The 25,278-nt window shown below is 46.3% G+C and overlaps 1 protein-coding gene and 1 long non-coding RNA gene across 2 annotated transcripts in view; one reads left to right on the top strand and one right to left on the bottom strand.

Annotated features, from left to right (window-relative positions):
- Window positions 1-1,163: 1,163 nt before the first annotated feature.
- LOC115379708 (uncharacterized) lies at window positions 1,164-20,807 on the top strand. Its single transcript, XR_003930267.1, has 5 exons — window positions 1,164-1,241; window positions 1,394-1,395; window positions 1,489-1,587; window positions 13,099-13,102; window positions 20,796-20,807. It is a non-coding gene; the product is annotated as an uncharacterized LOC115379708 (long non-coding RNA).
- The window catches only part of LOC115379685 (myosin light chain kinase, smooth muscle-like), a 59,840-nt gene continuing 37,711 nt past the window's right edge, over window positions 3,150-25,278 (bottom strand). Inside the window, 17 exon segments of the mRNA XM_030080504.1 lie at window positions 3,150-4,062; window positions 4,401-4,513; window positions 4,637-4,765; window positions 5,014-5,104; window positions 5,378-5,501; window positions 5,799-5,951; window positions 6,200-6,323; window positions 7,551-7,768; window positions 10,019-10,222; window positions 10,351-10,441; window positions 11,942-11,977; window positions 12,138-12,252; window positions 12,505-12,695; window positions 14,679-14,835; window positions 15,683-15,810; window positions 15,963-16,010; window positions 24,763-24,822. Of these exon segments, the coding sequence (XP_029936364.1) occupies window positions 3,922-4,062; window positions 4,401-4,513; window positions 4,637-4,765; window positions 5,014-5,104; window positions 5,378-5,501; window positions 5,799-5,951; window positions 6,200-6,323; window positions 7,551-7,768; window positions 10,019-10,222; window positions 10,351-10,441; window positions 11,942-11,977; window positions 12,138-12,252; window positions 12,505-12,695; window positions 14,679-14,835; window positions 15,683-15,810; window positions 15,963-16,010; window positions 24,763-24,822 (2,123 nt within the window). The 3' untranslated portion in view covers window positions 3,150-3,921.

Raw genomic sequence — 25,278 nt, 5'->3', positions numbered from 1 at the left:
ACACACACACAGACACACACACACACACACACACACACACACACACACACACTCTATCATCGGTGTGTCTCTGTGGTTAAATGAGGCTTTGAATAAATAAATAAATGAGGGTGTGTATTTCATGTGAGTGTCGTCCCGCGGCTCGCTTCCCTCCGCTGGACCACACATCATTTCTCTCTTCAGTGAATTAACTGTTTTCCTTACAAACCTGCAGCGCCCCCTGCTGACCAGCTGCTTCCTCTGTGTGTGTGTGTGTGTGTGTGTGTGTGTGTGTGTGGACTGAACCTGTTTCAGTCATAAACTCCTGACAGACTGATCCTGTCGACTGAGTGGAAACAAAGGTGATGTTCAGTCCGTCACGTTTTTATGTTCTTTCTCTTTTTCTGTAACTTTTTCCTGATCTCTTGTAGATTTTCAGGTCATTTCTCTCTCAAGTTGCTCTCTTCTTTTTTCGGGTGTGACGGCCAGATTTGGGTGGGGGGATGGGGGGGGCACAGCAGAGAAGACGCTTGGCTTTGTGATAAAAATTTATTGAGACTGGGTGAGTAACTACAGCTGTAGTGCTCTCCATACATGACATCTGCAGGTCATCAAACTGATATATATTTATAAAAATTAGAGAAATATCATCTACATACATCTAATACAAAAACAACACTGTCTAGGTGTGGAGTTCACTGGCTGCTCTCAGCACTGGGAATTTGTAATACAGTGAAAAAAATTAAGTGCAGGCCAGAGGACCTGAAAGAAGACGGATGCTCAAATGATAATATCATAATTATGAATCTGTGCTTTAAATAAGTCTAAAAATAAAACATTCTGGAAAACAACCACCAAACAGGTCCAGGTACAATGAACAAGATGAAATGAGAGAGAAACACAAGGCGATATGCAGATGAGATCACACACCAACACAAACACACACACACACACACAAACACACACCCGTGAGGCGTGAAGCTTCTTTGGTTCGGTTGAAAGCAGAAAGTCAGAGCCGAGCCGTGGAACACACAGCTGGAATGTGGCAGCAGGTATGAGACGCCGGCTCCCAGGCCCACCCAGCACACACACACACACACACACACACACACACACGCTCACACACACTCAGCAGACGGTCACATGGTGGGGGAAACTTCCTGTTTAGTCAGTAAATCAGTAAATCATCAGATGAAGTGAATTGAAACAGTGAATTAAAGGTTCCATATTCAAACTGTGGGAACAGAACCGGGTGGAACCAGGTGGCGCTGGCCTTTTGGTTCACAGCTAAGCTGAGTGTTACCGGGTGGTCCCTGTTGCCGTGGCAACAGCCGTAGCATTCAGGGAAGTCACTGCGTGGGCGGAGCTAACATCAGGTTTTTCCCTTGGAGAACAGGAACATGTTCAGTCTGAGCGGTGAGAACCTGGAGGTTCCTGATCTGCACTCACATAAAAACACTGGAGGAACTTTTTCAGGAACTTTATTAACAACAGCGCCGCTGACGGCAGCTCGTCAGCTGGTGCTAACGTTAGCCTGAGACGCTGTGAGCTAACTCTGATCAGCGGCAGACGAGTTGACCTTTAACCTGCTGCTAGCTTTAGCCCCTGGTTTCAATAAGCACTCCTCACTGCTAGCGCTGCTAGCAAGCTGTTGTTGTTTGTTTGGTTTTAAAGGTAGCCAAACCATGAATGTTTTTTTTTTTTTTTTTTCATTTCCCCCAGAATGTGACAGGTCTGATGAAAACAGACTGCCTGGTGTCTGAATCCCTTTAAGGCTAATGTCTTAAGGCAGAGGTGATGCTAGCTAAGATGTTTTTGGGAGGCGGCGTCCTGCAGAGACAGGAAGAGACGAGCTGACGCTTCTCAGCTGAACAGACTGAAGCAGCGAGATTATAGGCTAAACAACGCTATCATAATTTATCAAAATCATCATCATCATCATCATCATCTTTGTCGCAAGTTAGGAGCCACAGATTGACAGAGTGGAGTCATGTTAGCATTTAGCTGAGTCATGTTAGCATTTAGCTGGGTCTTGATAGCACTGAGTTGAATCACATTAGCATTAGGTTGGGTCATGTTGGTGTTGAGTCACGTTAGCATTTAGGTGGTTAAGTTAGCACTGAGCTGAGTCATGTTTACAGTAAGTTGGGTCACGTTAGCATTTAGCTGAGTCATGTTAGCAATAAGGCAGGTGATGTTAGCAATGAGCTGAGTCATGTTAGCAATAAGGCAGGTGATGTTAGCACTGAGCTGAGTCATGTTAGCATTAAGGCAGGTCATGTTAGCATTTAGGTGGTTAAGTTAGCACTGAGCTGAGTCATGTTTATAGTAAGTTGGGTCATGTTAACATTTAGCTGACTCACGTTAGCATTGCCTTGGGTCACGTTAGCATTAAGCTGGGTCACATTAGTATTTAGCTGACTCATGTCAACATTTAGCTGAGTCACGTTAGCAATAAGGCAGGTGGTTGTGTTAGTCGGCTGGTTCGTGTCTGTGACCCCCAGTGACCTGGCTCTCTCAATGTGTGGCTCCGGCCTCCATCCCCCCTCCTCCTCCCCCTCCTCCTCCATCCCCCCTCCCCCTCCTCCTTCTCCTCCTCCATCCCTCCCCCTCCTCACTCCTTCGTACCCTCATCTCGACGCCTGGACTCACAGCGAGCAGACTCGGCTAAAACCCAGACCGAAAACTTCACAGGGTTTGTTTCATCCTGTTGGCACCGGCAGAGGAAGGACGCACCTTTTTACTGAGAGTGACGTCCCAGGTGGGTGGAGCTTAGCTCAACTGATTTAAAGGATTTAAAGCTCCGTCCAGGAGTTTTGAATGTTCTTGAATCTTAAAAATGTTCTGCATGTGCGGTGAACAAAGTCCTCAACACTCAGAAACCACACAGCTGATAATTGGCTGTGGAAAGCAAAACATTTCCCCGGGGACTATTTTCCCCGGCGGAGGAGGAGGAGGAGCAGGAGGAGGAGGAGGAGGGAGCGTTTCAGTTTGAAAAAGTCCTGAAAACACAACAGTGCTGCTGCTTTTAAGAAAACTTGTGGAGGACTTTATCCCACTGATGGAAAACTGGAGTGAAGAAAGTCTGAAGGCTCTGAAAGTTCATGTTCATATCGTAGTGGAATGAATGGAAACCAGCGGCTGGAGGAAAGGGAGGAGGAGTGATGTGGCAGCTCTGAAATCCCACTGCTCACTTTGGGAGGAGATCAGAGGAACGTTCTGGAGAGGAAACTCTGAACATGCAGAGGAACTGGGACGGAGCTTTAAAAATTATTTGTGTTTTGCTTTCATTGATCGCCAACTTCACCTGATCCAATGAGAAGGGTTCTGGTGTGAGAAGCCCCACCCACCTGGCACACCTGGAAAAGATAGTGGATTAAATATAGAGATGGTGCTGCTCTGACTGTCCTGAATCAGGATGGAGAAACTGTGGATAATTTGCTGTTTGCAACATCTGAGGCTGATCCAAGCAGGATTTTATAAAAGCTAAAAGTGTCCTTATACTGAGAAAAAAAATCATGCTGTTGTGATGAATAATGAGAAACAATAATAATCAATAATGAGAAAAATAAATTCATTTGAGGACTGTGTAGGCCTGTTGCTATGGTAACAATCTTGATGTTAGTGAGGCCCTCAGAGTGCAGTCAGACAGCAGGACAGGTAAAGGTGAGTGTCGTCTGCGTGTGGCTGCACCTGCAGCAGTGCTGCTGGAGGGAAACAGCTGCTGTTGTCATGCTGAACAAACTGTAGGGGGAGCTGAAGGGCACAGCAGGCAGGACAGGCTGCCAGGCTCTAACAACCGAGGGCACCATCTTTGTGTTTATCCACCATCTTTGATCAGAACAAACTGACAGGATGCTGAACCGCTTCAGTCCGGTTTCCTGAGAGGGTTCAACACCCGACCTCCTCCTGCTGTGGAGTCCAGACGGACGCTGCTTACTCCTACTCCTCCTCCTCCTCCTCCTCCTCTTCCTCCTCTTCCTCTCCAGCCATCACCTCCACCAGCAGCTCAGCGGTGCAGGTCGCTTCGCCCAGACTGTTGACGGCCTTCACCGTGTATTTGGCATCATCGTCGCCTGAAACCTGCGTGTTAAAATCAACACATGAATAAACATGTGAAGGACAGAGATCAACCCCAGTGTCTAGAGACAGAAACACTGAGTGCAGTTCAGTGTTGTGTCCAGCGGGGGCAGCACTGAGCTAAACAGAGCAGAATATTGGTCAGTGGGGCTAAATGCTCTAAACTGATAAGTCCATCTGATTCCAGATATTGATCAGTAACTGGACTGTTGCTGTCATTGTCCCACATGAATGAAAACATTCAAAATGAAAATAAAATGTAGACATTACATTAATAAATACTAATAGGAAAGATGATACTTAACGATTGTATACTTAATTAATTGATATGATTTAACCACCTCAGAAATGACAAGGCTGCAGTTCCCGTCCTCGTCGTAGTCGATCTGGAAGTGTCGCGTCTCTTTGATCGGCTGGTCGTCTTTGTACCAAACCACCTCCGGGTCCGGGTAACCTGGGAAACACACCGAGACCAGGGTGAGGCAGGGCGTGTGTGTGTGTGAGTTAGAGTGTATTGTGTGTGTATGTGTGTGTGTGTGTGTGTGTGTGTGTGTGTGTGTGTGTGTGTGTTTGTTACCCTCTATCTTGCAGTCAAAGCGGGCGGCGCTGCCCTCCACCACCTCCACGTCTTTGATGACAGAGCTGAAGGACGGCTTGCACTCGGTCTTCTGTTCGTATTCCAAACACTCCAGGAACTGGTTATCCTCTGTACAAACACACACACACACACACAGAAATCTGAAAACTCATCTTTATTTCTGCATTCTGTCCTTGCCTCCACAACAAACTAAGTGTTTGAGAAGTGCTCCCCCAAGTGGATGAATGTGAAATTGGCAGTGTGGCGTTGCAGTGTAGCAGAGAAAACAGGAACAGGAGCATTTGGTGACTTCTGATTGGCATGGTGTGGTATGGTATGGCCTGGCCTGGCCTGGTATGGTATGGTATGGAGCTGACCTTCGGTAGGCGAGCCCTTCTTGGCGCTGACTCCAGCCAGCATGGCCATGGACGACAGCCGGCCGATGGCTCGCACGGCGTGGCCCGTTTTCTGTCAGAGACAACGAACCAGTCAGAAGACAGACTTCCTGTGCTGGTGATATTATGCTGTGTCATGGTTGAATTGTGCTGTGTCATGGTTTAATTATGTTGCGTTATGGTTTTATAATATTTTATCATGGTTTGATTGGTAGCATCTATAATGAAAACAGAGGAGGTCCAAGGATCGACCCTTGTGGGACACCACATAAACTGTTGCTGTATCATGCTTTTAGTGTGCAACGTCATGATTTTATTATGTGTTGTTGTTGTTGTTGTTGTTTACCTGCCACTTCCTCCTCAGGATGTACTTCTTCATCCTCTCTTTGGAAAGTTTCTTGGCCTTCATGGTGTTGGTGTCCTGCTTCAGCCAGGTGTGTTCAAAACACTGAGCACAGGTCAGCCGGGCCCTGACACACACACACGCACGCACACATACACACATACACACACGCACACGCACACACACACACACACACACACACACACACACACACACACACACAAACAGTCAGATGAACAGGTTATTTCCCTTCCTTAAATCCTTCCTATGCTGCCTCCTTACTTCCTCTTTCCTCCTCACCTACATCTCTCTCTCCACACTCCTTCCTCACATCCCTTCCTCTTAGCATCCCCCTCCCTCCCTCCCTTCCTCCCTCCCATCTTGTCTCCTTGTCTCCTTGTGCCTTTGCTCCCTCCCCCCTCACTTCATGTCCTTCTTCAGCAGATTGGTGATGAAGTCCTTGGCATTGTCGGAGATTTCATCGAAGGCTTCGTCCTCAAAGTCCCAGGTGGCTGAGGTGACGTTGGAAAGAGTCTCATTATCATTATCGCCCATGAAGGGAGAGAGACCGCTCACCCTGAAGAGACAAGGAGAGGAAGCAAGGAGAGGAAGGTTACATGAGAAGTGAACTAGTCTATGTTAATTTTAACACTAAAATGTACTATAAAGGCTAACTGTAAACTGAACTTTGACATAAATGTACATCACAACAGAAGTCAGGACGCTCACTCCATGTTAGGACGCTAATTCTAAATTAACGTAAACTGATGTAAAATTTAAGAGTAAACAAAAAAGTGTCTGTGTTATCTTAAGATTGTGTCTTACAGGATGTAGCAGATGACTCCTATACTCCACATGTCGGTCGGGTAGCTGATGGCCTCGTAGTTTATCACCTCTGGAGCCACAAACTCCGGAGTCCCAAACAAAACCTTCAGTGTTCCTGCATTTTCTGTTGGAACCAGGAGAAACAGACTGGTTAATACTGCGGATTCTGCACAAGTTTCATTCCAGCATGAAATCTCCTCGTCTGGAAAGACCAACACTTCCACCAGAGCGGAGGCTGTGACTCTCAGGACAGAATCGTCTGTGATTTAGGGAACTTTCAGCTGTTTGTTATGGAAGAAGTCCTAACCACTGAAAATCATGTATCACACTGCCAGGAACTGCAAGGGAACCTTTTGATGTCTACACTGTGAACAGCAGATGGCAGCATCTAGATCTCTGAAAAACAGTCTCTAGGTGAAGATAGAAATAATTTCTAAAAATGGCCCATAAGGTACAGCTTTCTGCTTCAGTGGACTCTGATAAGTAACAGATACCTAAGCCTCTACAGTGCGAGCACTCACACAAATAAAGATGAAAAGCCACAGGAGCTGAGCTGCTGTGTTCACAGTGAGGAGAAGCAACACACCACTTGCTGCTGTCAAGCTAAACACAACTTGGTTAAACCCAGAGTGGACTGCATCAGCTTCAGAAATTCCTTGCTTTGGTTCAAACCAAGACACTTGATTTCTGACAAACATTTCTGGTCCAAACTTTGCAAAAATTTAACAAAGCCCAAACCAAACACAGTAGGTGTTAAAGCTGCCTTAGAAATATTAACCAATCAAATTTAGAAAGCAGACTCTGCAAAAGAAACTTTTCCATACAAAACATGAAATAAACCAGCCAACAGGATACGAAGCTCAGATCCTCCTCACAGGTTCAAGTTCCTACACAAGCGTTAAAGCTGCAGTGAGAGATGTGTGACCACTAGAGGGCATTGAGTGAGTCCTGCTTCCTGGTTCAGATGTCTGGTACAAATCCCAAAGTTCAGGTGAAAAAAGTGTTTCTGGATAGAAAAGAGGGAACATGTGACTTTGCAGGCTCCTGCTCGATTAACTGGGATTATTGTGAAAGTGAAAATGTGTTGACACTGCTTTCAGCCTCAAGGTGGCGCTGCGCTGAATGAAGTTTTCTGACTGCAGGCGCAGAGGCATAATGCGACGTTTCAGAGATACCTTGAATGAAGCTGAAGAGGCAAGGGGAAGAAGAGGAGGAAGACAATGAGCTTACTCAGGACAGAACTTTAGAAAGATGAAAGTAGGAAGTGCCAACAGGAACACAGCAGGTGTTTCACTGGGAGACACGCATGTAATTTTGCTGCAGTGTGTTTTTCCAGAGCGGGGTGTGTTACCTAGTCGTCTGGCGAGGCCGAAGTCGATGAGTTTGATTTTGCTGCCAGTCTTGTTCACACACATGATGTTCTCTGGTTTGAGGTCCAGGTGGACGATGCCCTGCTTGTGGATGAAGCTGACGCCATCGACGATCTGCAGCATGTACTTGATCACCTCCCTCTCCGTCAGCTCAAAGTCCTCGTCAATGATCCGCTCAAACAGCTCGCCACCAGAGATCCTGACATGCACACGCGCGCACACACACACACACACACACACACACACACACATACACAAACACACACATTGATTACATTCAGTCTCTAACCCTGAACCTAATCCTAGTTTTCAGTTAAACAATCTCCATATTACCAACTCCTTCAGTCTCTCCTTCAGAGTTAAAACCTTGTTTTTCTTCAAACAAGGTAAAGAATCTGCCACTGGGATGAGACAATCCCACTTGTTTCCAATGCAGTTTCACTTGTTTCAGGAATTTTAGTGTAAGGCAGATCAGCCACTAGGGTCAAGAAAATTACACTTGATTCAAGACAATTCTGGAAACAAGTCAAATAGCATTGGAAACAAGTGGAATTAACTCATCCCACTGGCAGATAATTATTTTTTTATGGACCAATCATGGACAGTGGGAGGAGTCGGAAATAGAAAAGACAAAAGTTAACCTTTGGAAGTTTACAAAAATAACACAGAGAACCTGAATCCTGAATCTTGAATCCTTGGCCCTGCAAGATGACTTCTAGCCCTCAAAGTTTTTACTTCTTATGAGGGGAACTGGAGCCTAACAAGACAATCATGGGCCAAGTGAAATTGGCAGTGTCTGGCCAAGAAAAAGTAGATTAAATTCACTCTGTTGTTGAGGGAAATTCCTGTTGAAAGATGAAACATGATTCCTCGCAGAAGGTAAAAGCTGTTATCCTGCTATGGAGGTAAAAGGTTCTGCCTGTAAAAAGCTCTGCATGCAGATCCAGTGTGTTTGCTGCATCTGTCCATCATTCCCTTTGGCTCTATAATTAGCAGAGAGGAAATAGCCGGTTTGACATTCCTCACATAGTTGGCCAGAAAATTATTTTCCAAAGACCCGAACCCAAAAACATCTCTATGTGTGTTTTCACCCTGAGAACAGCTGAGACCGAGGCTCGAACTGAAACTGAACATTTTCAGTTTCACATTCTCCCTGACCTGTGACTCTAAGATTCAACTAATACAAGCTCATACGTATGGAACTCATATTTCTCATACTTTCATGCATTCTGGCTCCAGTTAAGTCCTTCTGGTCGGAGGTCATGAGACAACTCCCCTCTCTCCCCTTCCATCCCCAACAGCTCCAAACATTCATTCCAGCAGCTCTAACCACAGCCAAGAAAATCATTTTAATTAACTGGAGGGATAGAACAAATTTATAAATCAACCACCGGCTTACTCGGCTCTTATTGAGTTGTTGTTCTTTATTCCGATTGGCCTCCACTGACAGGAAAATTACCCACATCTTAACAGGCAAATAAATGAGCTCTGAACCACCCTGTATGAGGGCATGGAGATGATTTATTACCAAACAGACTGCTGATCCCTCACAGCAGCTGCTGAATGAAATGTTGAGTCATTGGCTGATAATGTTTCAGGGACATGTCGCCATGTTGGAAAGGGAGCAACTATTGAGTTATGTTCTATTTTTTAAGATTATTTTTTGGCATTTCTGCTTTGCCTGACTGACAGTAGAGAGAAGCAGGAGGGGCAAGGGAGAGAGATGGGACGACCTGCAGTCAGACTCGATGTCGATGTCCTGCCAAACGTTCTCCTTCTCCTTGGCTCGAACCACAGGACTCAAGCGCCTGGTACATGGCATGCGCTCTTATCCGGTGAGCCACCGGGGCGCCCTTCGAGTTATGTTCTGACCTGATAACAACCCTGCAGCTTCTCTGAGGTGATTCAACCAAAGGGACGTGAAGGAACCGGGAAAATATTCAGGTTCTCCTACAGAACACTTGGAAAAAATGGAAGGATCAGCTGCAGCCTAAGTCTGCGTTTTAATTTGGACGCTTGGCCAAATGTTCTCTGAGACAGGCTAAATATTTTCCATTCCTTGTCCTCCCTAAAATAAATTAAATTTGATTTGTTTGCATCGGTTTGGAATGTAGACTTTAACCTGAAGTCCCAGAGAGGAAGAGGTGATAAGAAGGTTGAATGATCACTTCTAATTTTGTTTTCTTTACATTTGAATGATAAATTTGAATGATAGATGATTTGAATGATAAACCTGCTGAAATGTCCTTTAGCAAAACGCTGAACCCCCAACATGTCCAGACCCCTAACCACGACCTCTAACACCTCCAGACCCCCTACCATCTCCAGACCCCAGAACTCTGACCCCTGATTTCTCCAGACCCCTGACCCTTAACCCCTGAACCCTAACACCTTCAGACCCTTGACCCTGACCCCTGACCAGGTAGGTAGCTGGTGAGCTATGACGTACATCTCCAGGACCATGACGATGTCTGACTTGCCCTCGAAGGCGTCAATACACTGGACCAGTTTGGGGTGGTGCAGGCTGTTCATGATGCCGATCTCCTGCCGAACGTTCTCTTTCTCCTTGGCCGAGTATGCCTTGATGAACTTTCCTGCCCAAACCTTCTTGGTGGACTTTTCCACCAACTTGAACACCTGACCAAACTTCCCCCTGCAACCCAAACACAACACAACAACGCTCAAGAGGACTTTCTGTAGAAATTGTCACCGACATGATCAATAACCAGGCTGATCGGTTTCATGGCTCACAGCCAGAGAAATGTGTTATGGGTATCTTACGTTCCCAGCCTCTCCTCCACGTCGTACAGCTCCTTCACCTTCATGTCCGTCCTGATTGTCACGTCCCGGTAGTCCGGCTCCTTCTCTAAGTCTGGATGGGGACACAACAACAGGGAGTGGGGTTAGAGGTCAGAGGTCAGGGATCAGAGGTCAGGGTCAAATCAGAAGTACTGAGTGGAGTGAATGGACCCAATCCCACAAAAATAACGTTTGAAATTGGATAAGTTGGTATGAATTTAGCTGGCATCAAAATTACTGAAGAAGAAACTAAACCACCTATTTTCCCATTAACAATTTTGGAGATGAAATACCACAATCTTCCTTGTCCATTTAATGCTACACTGGCATCTCCCAGCCTGGTCATCCTGGTTTGGTGTCGTGCTATAGGTCTGATGGCCTGTTGTCCCGAAAACATACATCCATTGGTCCAAAAGCCCATTGCTCACGCACACTTTGCAGTTGTTGGAGTTCAGTTACTGCTGGTGTTATGCTGAGTTTTGCATCCCTGCTGAGAAATGCATCCACCCCTGTTTACCCTCACCTTAAGCTGAGGACACCCTTGCCTAAATTTAACCACATTTACAGGCCATCGGACGAGGGGGGTTTCATTCCAGTGGGACATTTTTCAGATTATTGAGGTTTCAGAATAATGGGCCTTCGGACCAATGGGCAGTCCCTTCTGGTTTATCGCCACAACATGATGGACTGTGGGGAGTTCCCTCAAAGTCTGCAGGATTGTGGACTTGGTGAGAGTGTTCATAAAGTCCTCAGAGTCTCGCCACTCGCTTACGTTTCATCTGCGCCTCAAAGTCTGTAATTGGCTGGGATCGGGCCAGGGGACAGTGTTGTGATGTGATGTGTAGCACTGTGTTCCACCATCATGCACATGCTATGATTCTGAATTTTCGGACTGTTGCTGAACTTCATGGACATGACCTTATGTTTTCCCCTGGACTCTGTGCTTGGACTCTTTGTAGTTTGGGTTTGTGTGTCCCTGGTGTTTACCTGTAGCTTTGCCCTGCTCACCTGCTCTGAGTTACTCTCATTATTGTTCCACCTGTTTCTTGTTAGTTTAGTTCCTTTAATCGCCGCTGCTCCTGCTCTTTGTCCTCTCCTGGATCTCAGTTTCTCTCCCTGTGCCTTGTCTCTCTGATTAGTGCCTTGTGTATTTATTCCTGTGTGTTTCTCATTGTTTGTCATCAGGTTGTCGTCATTGTTTCCCCGGTGTTGCGTCTGTCTCTGCTGACCCTGTTTTCTCCTGCATTTGGCTCCACCTGCCTGCTGTCATCTTGACACTAAATCCTCGCTTGCTTGTGTGAATTTGGCTTGTATCGTATTGCTGTATTTTATTGTCACATTCAGTTCCGCTATGTTACTTAATGCTATGTTGCTTTGCACTATGTTGCGAGTTGTGTTCCTCATTCTGTGTATCTTTGCTCTAATGTGTGAATTTGTGTGTATTGTGTCACGTCACGTTGTGTGTTGTGTACTTCAAATCTGGCTTTTGTTGTGTTGTATCACGTCATGATGAGGCAGATCAGATGAAAGTAAAAGTGAGCCTGAATTCTCTGATGTCAGAGCAGCAGCGTACCATCATCCTCCTCCTCTGCCTCCTCCTCATGGTTTTCTGTCAGGAGAAACCAAAACGAGACAGTTGGACATCTCGTTGGACATGTCGACTATGTGCACTTACTTGTCATTATTGTGAAATTATCCTCTTTATTTTCTATTTCAAACCAATGTTTTCCTAAAACCTCTGGGCAGTGTTGGCCTGGTTTCATACTCACCGTCGTCCTCCGCCAGTCCCACAGTGACGGGCTCAGACTCGGCGCTTGGTTCTCCCACTCCGTAGATGTTCACTGCTCGGACACGGAACTTATACTGACGCTCTGGGAGAAGGTTCTGCAGAGACAGACAGGAACTGTATTATCACCCGACTGACAAACGGACACATCCCTGAGGTGGAAGGAGAGCACAGGTACAACATAAAACATCTGGACTTTTTGATAGAGAACTTATTTTTCTTCTTCAGACATGGAAGGGAAAGAAAACAAGGTTCCTCCTCCACCTACCTCCACCGTTGTAGGAGGTGCAGGTTACCTGTACGCTGTAGGAGGTGCAGGTTACCTGTATGCTGTAGGAGGTGCAGGTTACCTGTACGTTGTAGGAGGTGCTGTTGCAGGAGACCAGGTGTTTCCACTCCTTCTCCACAGAGTCCCAGATCTCCAGGTTGTAGGACTGCACGGCGCTGCCTCCGTCGTAGGTCGGGCCGTACCACGACAGCGTCAGGCTGGACCGCCGGATGTCCGACGCCGCAGGAACCTTGGCGGGGGGGTCGGGTTTGTCTGGGGGTGGGTCAGGTAACTGATTAATTCAACATTAAAGGGACAATTAACACAAAAATCTGTCTGGATGGCAGACTCACTCAAGGGTTCATGGGAAAATACCTTTTGTGTATTTTGTGGTGAACTATCCCTTTAAAGTCAAAATGAAATGGAAAATCACTTTCTCCTTTTTGTTTGTCAACAATTTTTCTAATAAATAAGAAATGCCTGGAAATACACACATTGTTATGTTTGTAATTAAAGTGCCGTCAGCCTTCCCTCCTGAGACAGCATAGTGACATCACACTGTACCCTGCCTCCCATTGGTTACATTTTGGAGTGATCCCTCCCTGCGCTAAGCCCCGCCCAACACCTGGTTTCAACACGAAATACATCAAATTACCAAAACAAGAAGCTCGGACAGCGCTGTTTCATTTTAACTTTTGTACAAAATAAAGAATGAAGAGTCCCGCTCCCAAGCCACTCTGGGGTCGGGAGAATGTCTGGAGAATTAACACCTTCAGACCTGAGACAGATCCCTGGGTTTCTTTAAAAACATGCAGGGAAGAATTGGTGATAAGCAAATTAATAAAAAAGTTATGAGAGCTTCAGTTAAGAATTTTAAAAATTACAGGAATGTGTGTAACAAATGAGTACAAATAAACCGGAATGTATGTAAAGAATTCACAGCAATTACCAGAATGTATGTAAAAAAAGAATACAAGAATAAATAAATAAATAAAATTTAAATTTAAAAAATGACAAGAAAATTAACAGATTTGAAAACAATGCAGGAAAAATATAAATCTAAATGTCAGTAAACCACATTCATAATGAGTGTAGAGGAGGACCCTGGGAGGCCCCCGGGCCTCACTTTGAGCACCCCTGTTGTAAAAGTCATTAACTGACAAGTCACACGTGTTGTTGTCATTTTTGTTTTTACCCAAAATGCAGTTCTGTGTGTCCCTGCTGCTACAGGGTTTCCACACATCAAATGCGAGGACTTTTTCAGAGACTTTCCAGCTGCTTCCTGTCAGCCTACACACACACACACACACACACACACACACACACACACACACAGGCAACACCGTGTGTGTGTGTGTGTGTGTGTGTGTGTGTGTGCACATGAGAATGATGAGAATGAGAGAGAATGAGTTTCTCTCTCACTCAGAGACCACACACACTCTGTTTGTGTATGTGCATATACGTGTGCGTGTGTGTGTGTGTGTGTGTGTGTGTGTCGTTAACAGTATCTGCTGTTTATACACCACAGCGGCGTTTATGGTTTCACCAGCAGCCCCTTTACAGCCCTACTCACACACACACACACACACACACACACACACAAAGAAAGAGAGACACAGCACTGCCATAAAAGGCATCATACTGTAGCACACTGCCTGCAAACACACACACACACACACACACACACACACACACACACACACTGCCATCAGCGTTTTCCCCCCAAAAATTGCCTCTATTATTCCAAAAAACATGATTACAAAATTAGAAAAAATAAAATGAATAAATAAAACTGTCAGAGGGTTAAAAACTGTTGCAAAAAAAATTATCAAAAAAGTATTGGAATGTACATTGAAAATGAGTAAAAATGTACTGGGATGGAAGAAAAAAAAACACAGAAATAACCATATTGTTAGTTAAAATACACCCCCCCCAAAGAGACCCCAAAGAGACCCCCCCCCCCGCCCCCCCCAAAAAAAGACAAAATAAGACAAGAAAATGACCAGAAAACTAAAAAAAAAAAAAAAAAGTGTATGTTTTTGTGTATTTTTGTATTTTTGTTAATGTGTATTTTTTTAAATGCCATGAAAACTATGTAAGGATTAAAATGAGATGTTTACAGGTCAGATCAGCGACACTGGACCAGATTACTTGTGTTTTAAAACATCTAGACTCTGTTGAATATAACAGTTTGATCAGATGTGTGGGGGCGTGGCCTTAGCGCCTGTGACATCACAGCACGGCGGCGGGTCTTACCGACGATGGTGAGGTTGAGTGCGGCCTGGCGGAGGCCGTAGGCGTTCCTCAGCTCCACCGTGTAGCAGCCACAGTGCTCCTGCTGCCCGCTGCCGATGGTCAGCTGACTGCTGCCCTCGCCACCGCTGATGCTGATGTCACCGCTGCCCTCCTGGATCTGACACACACACACACGCACACACACATATTAATGAGGATTAACAACCTTACCTGTGTGTGTGTGTGTGTGTGTTGGCTTCAAACTGCAGCATCAAACACACTAAAGTTCACTTTCTGAGCACATAAAGCTCATCTGACCTAGCAACAGTAACTAAGGGGGGCGGGGCTTAGGCTTGGTGATCAGCCGTTTCCCAGGAAACACCAAACGGCTTCGTCCGCCTCAGAGGTCAAGATGGGAAAATGTTCAAATCTGAGAGCCTGAGGTCACGGGGTCACGGGGTCACAGGGTCACTGATGGTGCAGGTAACAAACTCCACCGGGTGGTTATAATGTCTGTGATCACACACACACACACACACACACGCTGCCTGAGCATGTGTGTGACGCCCACTTCAAGAGATTTTGGCCCGCAGGGCAGAAGTTTAAATTTGTACTATTTTTTACTATTTTCTATGAATTGTTTTTCCGGTTCCAGATTTTCCAGCATGTTCACTTGATTTCTTTCAAAAACAAGGTGATGAGTAAATTAGCAAAAATTAGTAAAAAAAATGTCCAGAAAATTAGCAACAGAATGTTTGACGAGCTGTTCTGGGTTAGGGTGTGCGAACGGCGTCACGTCCTGCGCTGCTCAGCGGGCGACGTGATTGGACATCATAGCACCACCTGAACGCCTGGAAACGCCCGCTGGTCACGTGACATTTTTCTGACTTTACAAGTTGTTGAGGGGAGCCTGAATGCAGCATTATCAGTGATCAGTGATCGGTGATCAGTGATCGGTGATCGGTGATCGGTGATCGGTGATCGGAGATGGGTGATCGGTGATGGGTGAGGTGGGTGTGTCTTACCGGCTTCCTGAACTTGAGCCAGGTGCAGGTGATGGGCGGAGCCCCGGAGAACCTGCAGACGATCTCCACCTTCTCGCCCGCCAGGATCTTCATGTCCTCTGGGAACTGCAGAATCTGAGGGGGCAGGGCTGGGGGCATTGATCAATAATCAATAATCAATTCTGTTTCATGGCACAGCATCAATATGTTCAGCACTTCCATGTGTTGTTAGAGCTGCAGGAGCAATTATTAATAATCAAACTGTGTGTGTGTGTGTGTGTGTGTGTGTGCTGAAACTCACCCTGTTTTGGAGGAGTCTTGGCTGTCGGCTTCTTTATTCTGGCCTCACCTGGAGACAGACAGACAGGCAGAGAGAGAGAGAGAGAGAGAGAGAGAGAGAGACAGGAGGTTAGTGAGAGGTGAGGACAGGTCCACATAGAAAAGATCTGCATGTCTTGTTTCAGCTCATGTTTGTCTCCACTAGAATTTGCAATAAAGTTGTGTGGGTTTGAATGAAGCTCGGCCAATCAGCGATGATGATGATGATGATGATGAGGCCGCCGATGGAGCTGGCAGGAAGTAAAGGGTTAAACTCTTCATCACGCTGAACATCCATATCGGGGTTATTACTAAACCACTTCAACCCTGCTGCTCCCATCAGAGGCTTCATCATTACACAACAGCTGCTTTCCCCAAAGCCGCACAACTTTATTGCAAATTCTAGCGGAGACAAACACGAGCTGCTGAGTTCCAGGGAAAGCAGACGTGCAGATCTTTTCTATGTGCTGTGATTCTGCAGCGTCTCCCTCAGCATCAGAGTGATGGAGCTCCAGCAGAGACACAACATGGAGGAGACACAGCCTGCTGCAGCACTCTGAGGGGGGTCAGGGGACGGGTCAGGGGACGGGTCAGGGGACGGGTCAGTTAAGGGGAAAGTGGTTAAAGTTTTGCATGTTCAGTGAAGGCAGTGTGTATGTGTGTGTGTGTGTGTGTGTGTTTTCATTGGGAAACTTCCATGCAATTAGCTGCATGTTGTAAATTAATTTCCGAGCTGTTGTTGTGTCTCCAAACCCACATGGAACGTTCCACATGATGACGCACACCCAGCTGATCCTCACTGGGTGGAACGCCCCAGCGGCTCGGTCCGCACGGAACCAACCCACAAGAACACGTTCCACGCGTCCTCTGTCCTGCACGGAAACCCAGGCTGCCACCCCGCAGAGACACTGGTCCCTGCCTCGGGTCTCAGCAGGGCAGAGAGGCTCCTCCAGAACACAGAGTTCTAACTAGAACTTAAAACACATCACACTCCTCTCAGCTGCCTGTCAGCCACAGAACCCAGTTTGAAATATCGCTGCTAGTTTTTAAATCACTTAACCTGCTTTGACACTGGAGTGTTGGGAGGTCTGGGCCGGTCTACTTCCTGCCAGGGGGGCTGTCTACTTCCTGCCTGCCAGTCTACTTCCTGAGACTTCATTTCTATTTCATTTCTATGATTTGCTCTTGTTTCTCCTCATGCAACCAAACTGCACTCCACTCTCTCTCTGTCTGTCTGTCTGTCTGTCTGTCAGGTCAGTGAGACAGATCTCAGTCAGCTGATGTGAGGTGGCAGTAAAGTGAATGTGGGCTCTGGTGTATGAATGAAGGTTGTTGTGGTTGTTGTGGTTCCGTTTCAGTAACTCTGATATTTATTGATTTGAGTTTATTATTAGTCTTCTGCTGGATGTGGAATATAAAGTTCACACTGAAGTGCCTCTGTCCTGAGAGCGAGGGAGAGAGAGAGAGAGAGAGAGAGAGAGAGAGAGAGATCATCTGTGTTGACCATATACGGTCATTCTAAAAATAGTTCCACCAGGAAATAGTTCCCTGTGTTTTTATTTGTTCTGACCGCTGCCATCTTCACACTGAGGATGGAGAGAGAGAGAGAGAGAGAGAGAGAGAGAGAGAGAGAGAGAGAGAGAGACATCTAAATATAATCAGTTCAGATAATCTCTCTCTCTCGTTCTGGAAAGAAAAACATGGACTTTTCCCGACACAGGACTCTCTGTGCTCCGTGTGCATATTCAGTTTCTGCCTCAGAGAAAAACTGAATGAAGAGAAAACTTGACTTGTTCTCTTCCTCCGGAGGCCGAGGCCCTGCAGCGCCCAAATCCACTTTTTCTCCCAACAAGGTCAAAAATCTGCCAGTGGGAAGAGATAATCTGGGATAATCCCACTGGTTTCCAGTGGTAATCAGCACGCTTGCAGTCCCTCTGAGCAGTCCTGCACTCCAGTTACAGGCCAGCGCCCTCTAGTGGGCCAGTCAACAACAGCAGCGCGGCGTGCGGGGAGGTGAGGCGACGTGTCGGCTTCAACAAGCGAGTCCGCTGTTCGAGTCCAGGTGTTTATTATCATCACCATGACAACAAAGCTCCTCTAACCTGGCCTGAACCTTCACCTGGTGTTTCTGCTGCCTGTGGCATCTCCCGCCGCCGCTAGGGGGCGCTGGTTTAGGAAATGCTCCTGTGGGTCGTATTAGAGGGGCGGAGCAAACCACCTGTGAGGCCGCGTGGGCTGGAGGACTCGACAGAAACAGAAAAATACAGCGCTTCGTTTTAGATCTTTCCTAACGGGGTTTTAGTGTTTCTGTCTTTCCTCCATCAAATCCATGAAAGCAGACAAAAAAATCTCAAACGAGGCCAATGATAATCCCACTTGTTTCCAGAATTTTCTTGAGTCAAGTGTCTCCGTGGCTGACCTGCCTGTGTCAACTCATTTACAACCTGCTCCACAGACATGTGGCACTGCACTGGAAACAGGTGGGATTATCTCATCCCACCGGTGGATTTTTTTTTTTTTTTGCTTGTTGGAGGAAAAACGAGACGTGAGCTCTGAGGAGAGACCGAGCACATCGAGCTTATCTGAGCGCAGAATCCCATCTGTTTCTCATTCTGTTGAATCACACAGACGATTACACCAAATGAAGCAGGACACACACACACACACACACACACACACACACACACTCATGTAGCCATGCTGTAGCTGCTGGCAGAAATGCAGTTCACTGTTAAAGTCACGACCACCTTCGTGAAAACAAGCTCAGGCTGCCGCCGCTCTGCTCAGATTAAAATGAAGGGATGAGCTTTGGCTCCTGAGTCCCACAGATTACACCCCCACAGATTAAACTCACACAGATTACACCCCCACAGATTAAACTCCCACAGATTACACCCCAGACTTTACACTCCCACAGATTACACTCCCACAGATTACACCCCCACAGATTACACTCACACAGATTAAACTCACACAGATTTCACCCCAACAGATTACACTCACGCAGATTAAACTCCCACAGATCACACTCACACAGATTACACTCACATAGATTACACTCCCACAGATTACACTCCCACAGATTACACTCACATAGATTAAACTCCCACAGATTACACTCACAACACAAGTCTTCAAACCTGCAGCGGTCACGCCGTGCAGCTGATTCTGGCCGGGTTTCTGTGTAATCTCTGCTTCCTGAGATTTGAATCATCTAATCTTGTGGAGGTTTTTGTCAACAGCTGAGTGACGGAGCCTCCTGATTGGTTCAAGCTGGGTATGAAGCTGAGCGTGTGTTTTAGGGCCCGGCGCAGGAGAGAGGAGCTAACAGGAAACAAAAGGAGGAGATGATCTGGGCTGAGTGTGTGGGAGGAGTTTAGCCCCGCCCACCTTCCTCAAGTTGTTGCTAAACTGTTTGTTGCTTGTTTGGCGTCCAGGACCAACTCAGCACCGAGCGACTTCACACCGCTGCTCTCCTTTCAGATTCACACGGTCACAAAATCCTAAACTAATAATCTGTCGGCTCTGGCCGAGGCCTCGTCCAGATAAACAGCCGGTCACATGACAGGAAGTGCTGCGGGCCGTGGGCGCAGCAGCAAAACAAACAGCAGAAGAAGCAGCAGCTTCACATTGAGATCAAGACGCTCGTCATCACTTCTCCCTCCTCACTCACAGGAACAGAACTCTCTCACACATTTCATTAAACTCTGCAGCTCTCGTTTATCTTTTTTAAATCTCTTTTTCATTCATTTTTGAATATAAAATAAGGAAAATCAGCAGTTTCAGTTGTAAAAATCAGTCTGAGACTCAGAAGCATGAAGACTGAGGAGTCCAGCAGCAGATCATCGCCTTCAGCTCAGAAACTCAAAAGCTGCTCAAATTTTAGGCAAACTTTGAGTCAGTTTGGTGCTAATTCATCACCTTCACCAGGATCTGTTTGATTTATGTGTGTGTGTGTGTGTGTGTGTGTGTGTGTGTGTGTGTGTGTGTGTGTGTTCATAAGAATAGCAGAACATGAGAGCTCTGCCATAAATAAAATAAATAAAGCTGAGAGTCACTGCAGTCTGTGTTATGTGCTGTAATGAACTGCTGTTTAACACTCACACACACACACACGCACACACACACACAGAGCAGCTGAGGGCTAACATGATGCATCATCAACACATCATCACATCCACACTGGGGCAACACCAACTATGTGCTAACGGCTTAGGGAGCGCTTGATTTGTCTGTCCCAGCCTGATGGGTGTGTGTCTGCATGCGCACACACACACACACACACACACACACACACACACACACACACACACAACCTGTGCCTCTTACAGATGAAAATGAACTGTGTGATATTTTCACAAGTGTTTTTATGTGCAGTGTCCCTGTCAGATCCACTAACAAACAGCTGAGCAGTGTTTCCATCACACCCTGCAGACGCAGACTCTCTGTGGACAAACTGCTCATGTAATCAAGCAAAGAGGCAAACTGACCCAACTAACCCAGGAAACGCAAGTGAACTAAAAGCAGCAGCACGTCTGACGAAGCAAACTCTGTTCTCTGGTTCTGCAGCACATTTCTCTGAGCTCAGATGAAGGAAATGTGGAACCATTTAGGAAGCAGATGATTGGTTCTCCTGTGGTTCTGCAGCCGCTCAGCAGCTCAGAGCCTCAATGCGCGTGGAAATCTGCTCAAACTCACATCATTTTACAGCCATGGATTATAATTTCAGTTTATAATCCTGTCTGCAGCAGAAATATTGACAGCAACAGTCCAGTTACTGATCAGTATCTGGAATCAAATGGACTGATCAGTTTAGAGCATTTAGCCCCACTGACCCACACATATTCTGCTCTGTTTAGCTCAGTGCTGCCCCTGCTGGACACAACACTGAACTGCAGGCTGTGTCTCTGGCGTGGCTCAGGTTGAAATCTGCAGGATGTGTTTATGCTGCGCCACTTGTTGGTCTGTTCAGCTGCAAAAAGTGAAAAACTGAGCCACTGAAATGAGGACTCAGTCAGCACTCTGCCTTGCTCAAGGACTCTGTGGCAGCAGCTGCTGAGGGAGGGAGAACAACACTCACTCACTAGGGATTCAAACCAGCCACCTTCCGGTCAAAGGCCTGTTGTTTGTGTCCCACAGCTCCCCAGGGAGCATGAGGCAAGTTCCCACATTGCTGTCTCACACACACACACACACATACACACACACACACGGGGGTAATGGGGAACATGGGGAATTAAACTGCCGCCTGTGGGCAAAAACTCTGCATCTCCAAAATGTCTGCCTCTCAGGAGCAAAGAGCAGCAGGTTCCGGACAGAGTGCCACAGCGTTCCTGGTTCATCCGTCAGTCGTGCCTCAGAAACACAGGATCTGATGATCAGTGACCACAGACCGCACCGCCGCAAGCAATCTGCATCTTTAGCTTTGATCAGGAAATGTCCTTTAACTCCCACAAGAAGCAAACACTGCTTTTTTCACCTGTGGGATGTTGCAAAAACGAGGCACTTCCTGTCTGAAGAAGAGGCAGAGAAACTGTCCCTGCATTAGTTACTGCAGCTCCTTCACTCGTCTTATCACTGCTGTAGCAGCTTCTCTGTAACATCCAGAAATAACACCAAGTCAGCTGACAGCTTTTAACGAGGCTTCATTACAGTAAGTTTCACACAAACCAGTGAAAAGCTGCGCAGATAAGAATCAGATGCTCTTATTTTGATAGAAACTCTCTGTGTGACTGTCAGCTCTTGTTTGGATCTGGAACATTCCTGAGGAGCAGAAGACTGGGTGTAGCCTGACCGCAAAGCAATCTGTCAGACCCACAGTGCCTCAGGAAACACACTCGCAGACCAGATCTGAGCCCCAAACCACCGCTGTTGCCAAAACCACCAGCCAAAACTACTAGTCTGTCACCAAAACTACCAGTCTGTCAGCAAAACTACCAGTCTGTCACCAAAACTACCAGTCTGTCACCAAAACTACCAGTCTGTCACCAAAACTACAGTCAAAACTACCAGTCTGTCGCCAAAACCACCAGTCTGTCGCCAAAACTACTGTCTGAGGCCAAAGCTACAGTCAAAACTACCAGTCTGTCACCAAAGCTACAGCCAAAAATACCAGTCTGTCACCAAAACTACCAGACTGTCGCCAAAACTACCAGTCGGTTGCCAAAACTACCAGTCTGTCACCAAAACTACCAGTCTGTCGCCCAAACTACCAGTCTGTCGCCAAAACTACGGCCAAAACTACCAGTCTGTCACCAAAACTACCAGTCTGTCGCCAAAATTACTGTCTGAGGCCAAAACTACAGCCAAAACTACCAGTCTGTCACCAAAGCTACAGCTAAAAATACCAGTCTGTCACCAAAACTACCAGTCTGTCGCCAAAACTACAGCCAAAACTATCAGTCTGTCATCAAAAGTACAGCCAAAACTACCAGCCTGTCACCAAAACTACAGCCAAAACTACCAGTCTGTCGCCAAAACTACTGTCTGAGGCCAAAACTACAGCCAAAACCACCAGCCAAAACTATCAGTCTGTCACCAAAACTGCAGCTAAAACTACCAGTCTGTCGCCAAAACTACTGTCTGTGGCCAAAAGCAGAGTTGGGTTATGTCAGTAAAATCAAAAACGAAGTGAGAAGTTTGAGTGGAGGTTCATGTTCAGGACTGCAGGAGGCCTCAGGGATCCAAACTGTGGGTCTGTACCCCAAACTGAGTATGCAGCCTCACCTGAGGTCTGCAGTCCAAACCACACCAACACAGCAGCCGCAGCCTAAAGGCACCGGCTTACTGGTTTCACTGGAGAGTTCCAGTGTTTTCTTTATAACTCTGGTGTGAAGTCTGACCAAGTCCGAATGAGAGAGAGAGAGAGAGAGAGAGAGAGAGAGAGAGGGAGGAAGAGACAGCCAGGAGAACCAGACCTTACATGGAAGTGTGGGAGAAGGGCGAGCGAGCGTGCAAATCTCTAAAGTGTTTTATAAAAGACCTCCTCCTCCTCCTCCTCCTCTCCCCCGTCTCATTTGTATATGAAGCTCTTCTTACAAAAACATGTTCTTCACAAAGCTCCATGTCTCTGCAGTTCACTTCAGACTTCACACTCTGTGGTTTTCAATATGTGTGATGTGTGCGTGATGTGTGTGATTACGTGGTTTCAGCCTGCGTGTCTGTCGAGGCTGGTTACTGACTGTTTTTATCCTGCAGAAAAAAGGTCCTGGAGCGTAACTGGGATTAAGACGACAGAGCTGCTCAGATGATGACAGAGTCTTCAGACTGGAAAACAGCAGAAAATCAAACGATTCAAGTGAGCAAGTCAACAACAGAGACCAGCAAAGGTCAAAGGTCAAAGTGTGCTCCCCTGCTGAGAGACAGCAGGCTGGACAACATCTGGACTAAAGGCACGAAACAGGCATGAAACTGCTGCTCCTCATCCTCCAGCCTCTGGTGCTAGCTGTGCCTGCCACAGAAACCTCGAGGAAATATTAAACAATATTTCAAGAGCTTTCAGGATTTTGCCTTAAAAACAGCAAAAGAGAGTCTGTGGTGCTCTGGCAGCAGAGAAGTGTTCTCTGTGTTGCCAACGACTAACCCTAACCCTAACCCTCAGTTAGAGCCGGTCTAACCCTAACTCTGTTAGAGCCAGACTAAACCTAACCCTCTGTTAGAGCCAGACTAAACCTAACCCTCTGTTAGAGCCAGACTAAACCTAACCCTAACCCTCTGTTAGAGCCAGACTAAACCTAACCCTCTGTTAGAGCCGGTCTAACCCTAACCCTCTGTTAGAGCCGGTCTAACCCTAACCCTCTGTTAGAGCCAGACTAACCCTAAACCTAACCCTCTGTTAGAGCCAGGCTAACCCTAACCCTCTGTTAGAGCCAGACTAACCCTAACCCTCTGTTAGAGCCGGTCTAACCCTAACTCTGTTAGAGCCAGACTAAACCTAACCCTCTGTTAGAGCCAGACTAAACCTAACCCTCTGTTAGAGCCAGGCTAACCCTAACCCTCTGTTAGAGCCAGACTAACCCTAACCCTAACCCTCTGTTAGAGCCAGGCTAACCCTAACCCTCTGTTAGAGCCAGACTAACCCTAACCCTCTGTTAGAGCCAGACTAACCCTAACCCTCTGTTAGAGCCAGACTAACCCTAACCCTCTGTTAGAGCCAGACTAACCCTAACCCTCTGTTAGAGCCAGACTAACCCTAACTCTGCCACAGAACCCGCAGACAGGCAGGGTTCACTCCCTGGCAACAAGCCATGAGGCCGTCCAGTCAGCTCTTTGTCAGTCAACAAGCAGTTAACTAGTCAGTCAGCACTACGCTGACTGACTAGTACTATGTCTAAATACAAAAATAAACAGGCCCATTTAAAAAGTGAAAATTATGTCGACATGGAAGAGATTTCCCCGTCCGTCTATCATTTGTGTTGTACTGGAACAAGGCAGGCAGCGTGTTGTTTCCAGGTTCCAGCTGATGTGGTACAGAATGTTTCCAGGTTCCAGGTGATTATGAGCTGGACGAGGCGTTCACATGCTCATAAACTCAGAAATATTTTTAAATATGATGCTTCTGATGTGCTCTGTATATCCATCTGATAAAACCAGACTGTTCATGATGATACACACTGCAGCTTTAATATAGCAACAGCTAAAGTCTGGTTTTCCTGTGTGCGTGTGTGTGTATGTGTGTGTGTGTGTGTGTGTGTGAGAGTGTGTGTGTGGGAACCAGTGGTCCCATGCTGCAGCTCCTTATTGGGACAAAAGGGAAGAGGCTGCTGCATATTTTGGAAACTCACTCTCTGAGGTCGGAGTCGCCTTCTTCGACTTCTTGTCAGCTGGAGAGTTCTCTGTCGGGTCTGAGACACACACACACACACACACACACACACACACACAGAGAGAGAGAGAGAGAGAGAGAGAGAGAGAGAGAGAAGGTATGGGTTGGATGAAGGCATTAGGATTAAAGACAGTTTTCAGCTCTGACTGGAGTTAACCTTCACATTAACATCCATAAATAACGTGAGTTTATATTAACCCTCTGAAACCTGGAGGAAATTATTTCTTCTCAAATATATTGAAAAAACTCTGCAGACTGCCTTCTTTTGCATTTCTTTTTTTAAATTTCTTTTATTATATTTTTAATACACATGTATTATTTATGCATAATTTTACTATTTTATTTTATTTTTCATATTTTTTCAGTAAAATAGATTTTTTATCTATATCTATAGCTATATCGTTCTATCTATATAAAGCCAGTGCAATGATTTCTTTTTCTTTCTTTTTTAATATTTGTCAAAAGACATAAAAGG

This window comes from Myripristis murdjan, chromosome 21 (genome assembly GCF_902150065.1).
Source record: "Myripristis murdjan chromosome 21, fMyrMur1.1, whole genome shotgun sequence".
Taxonomy (NCBI): Eukaryota; Metazoa; Chordata; class Actinopteri; order Holocentriformes; family Holocentridae; genus Myripristis; species Myripristis murdjan.
Note: the sequence above shows the minus strand (reverse complement) of the source record. Positions and strands in the feature narration are given on the sequence as shown.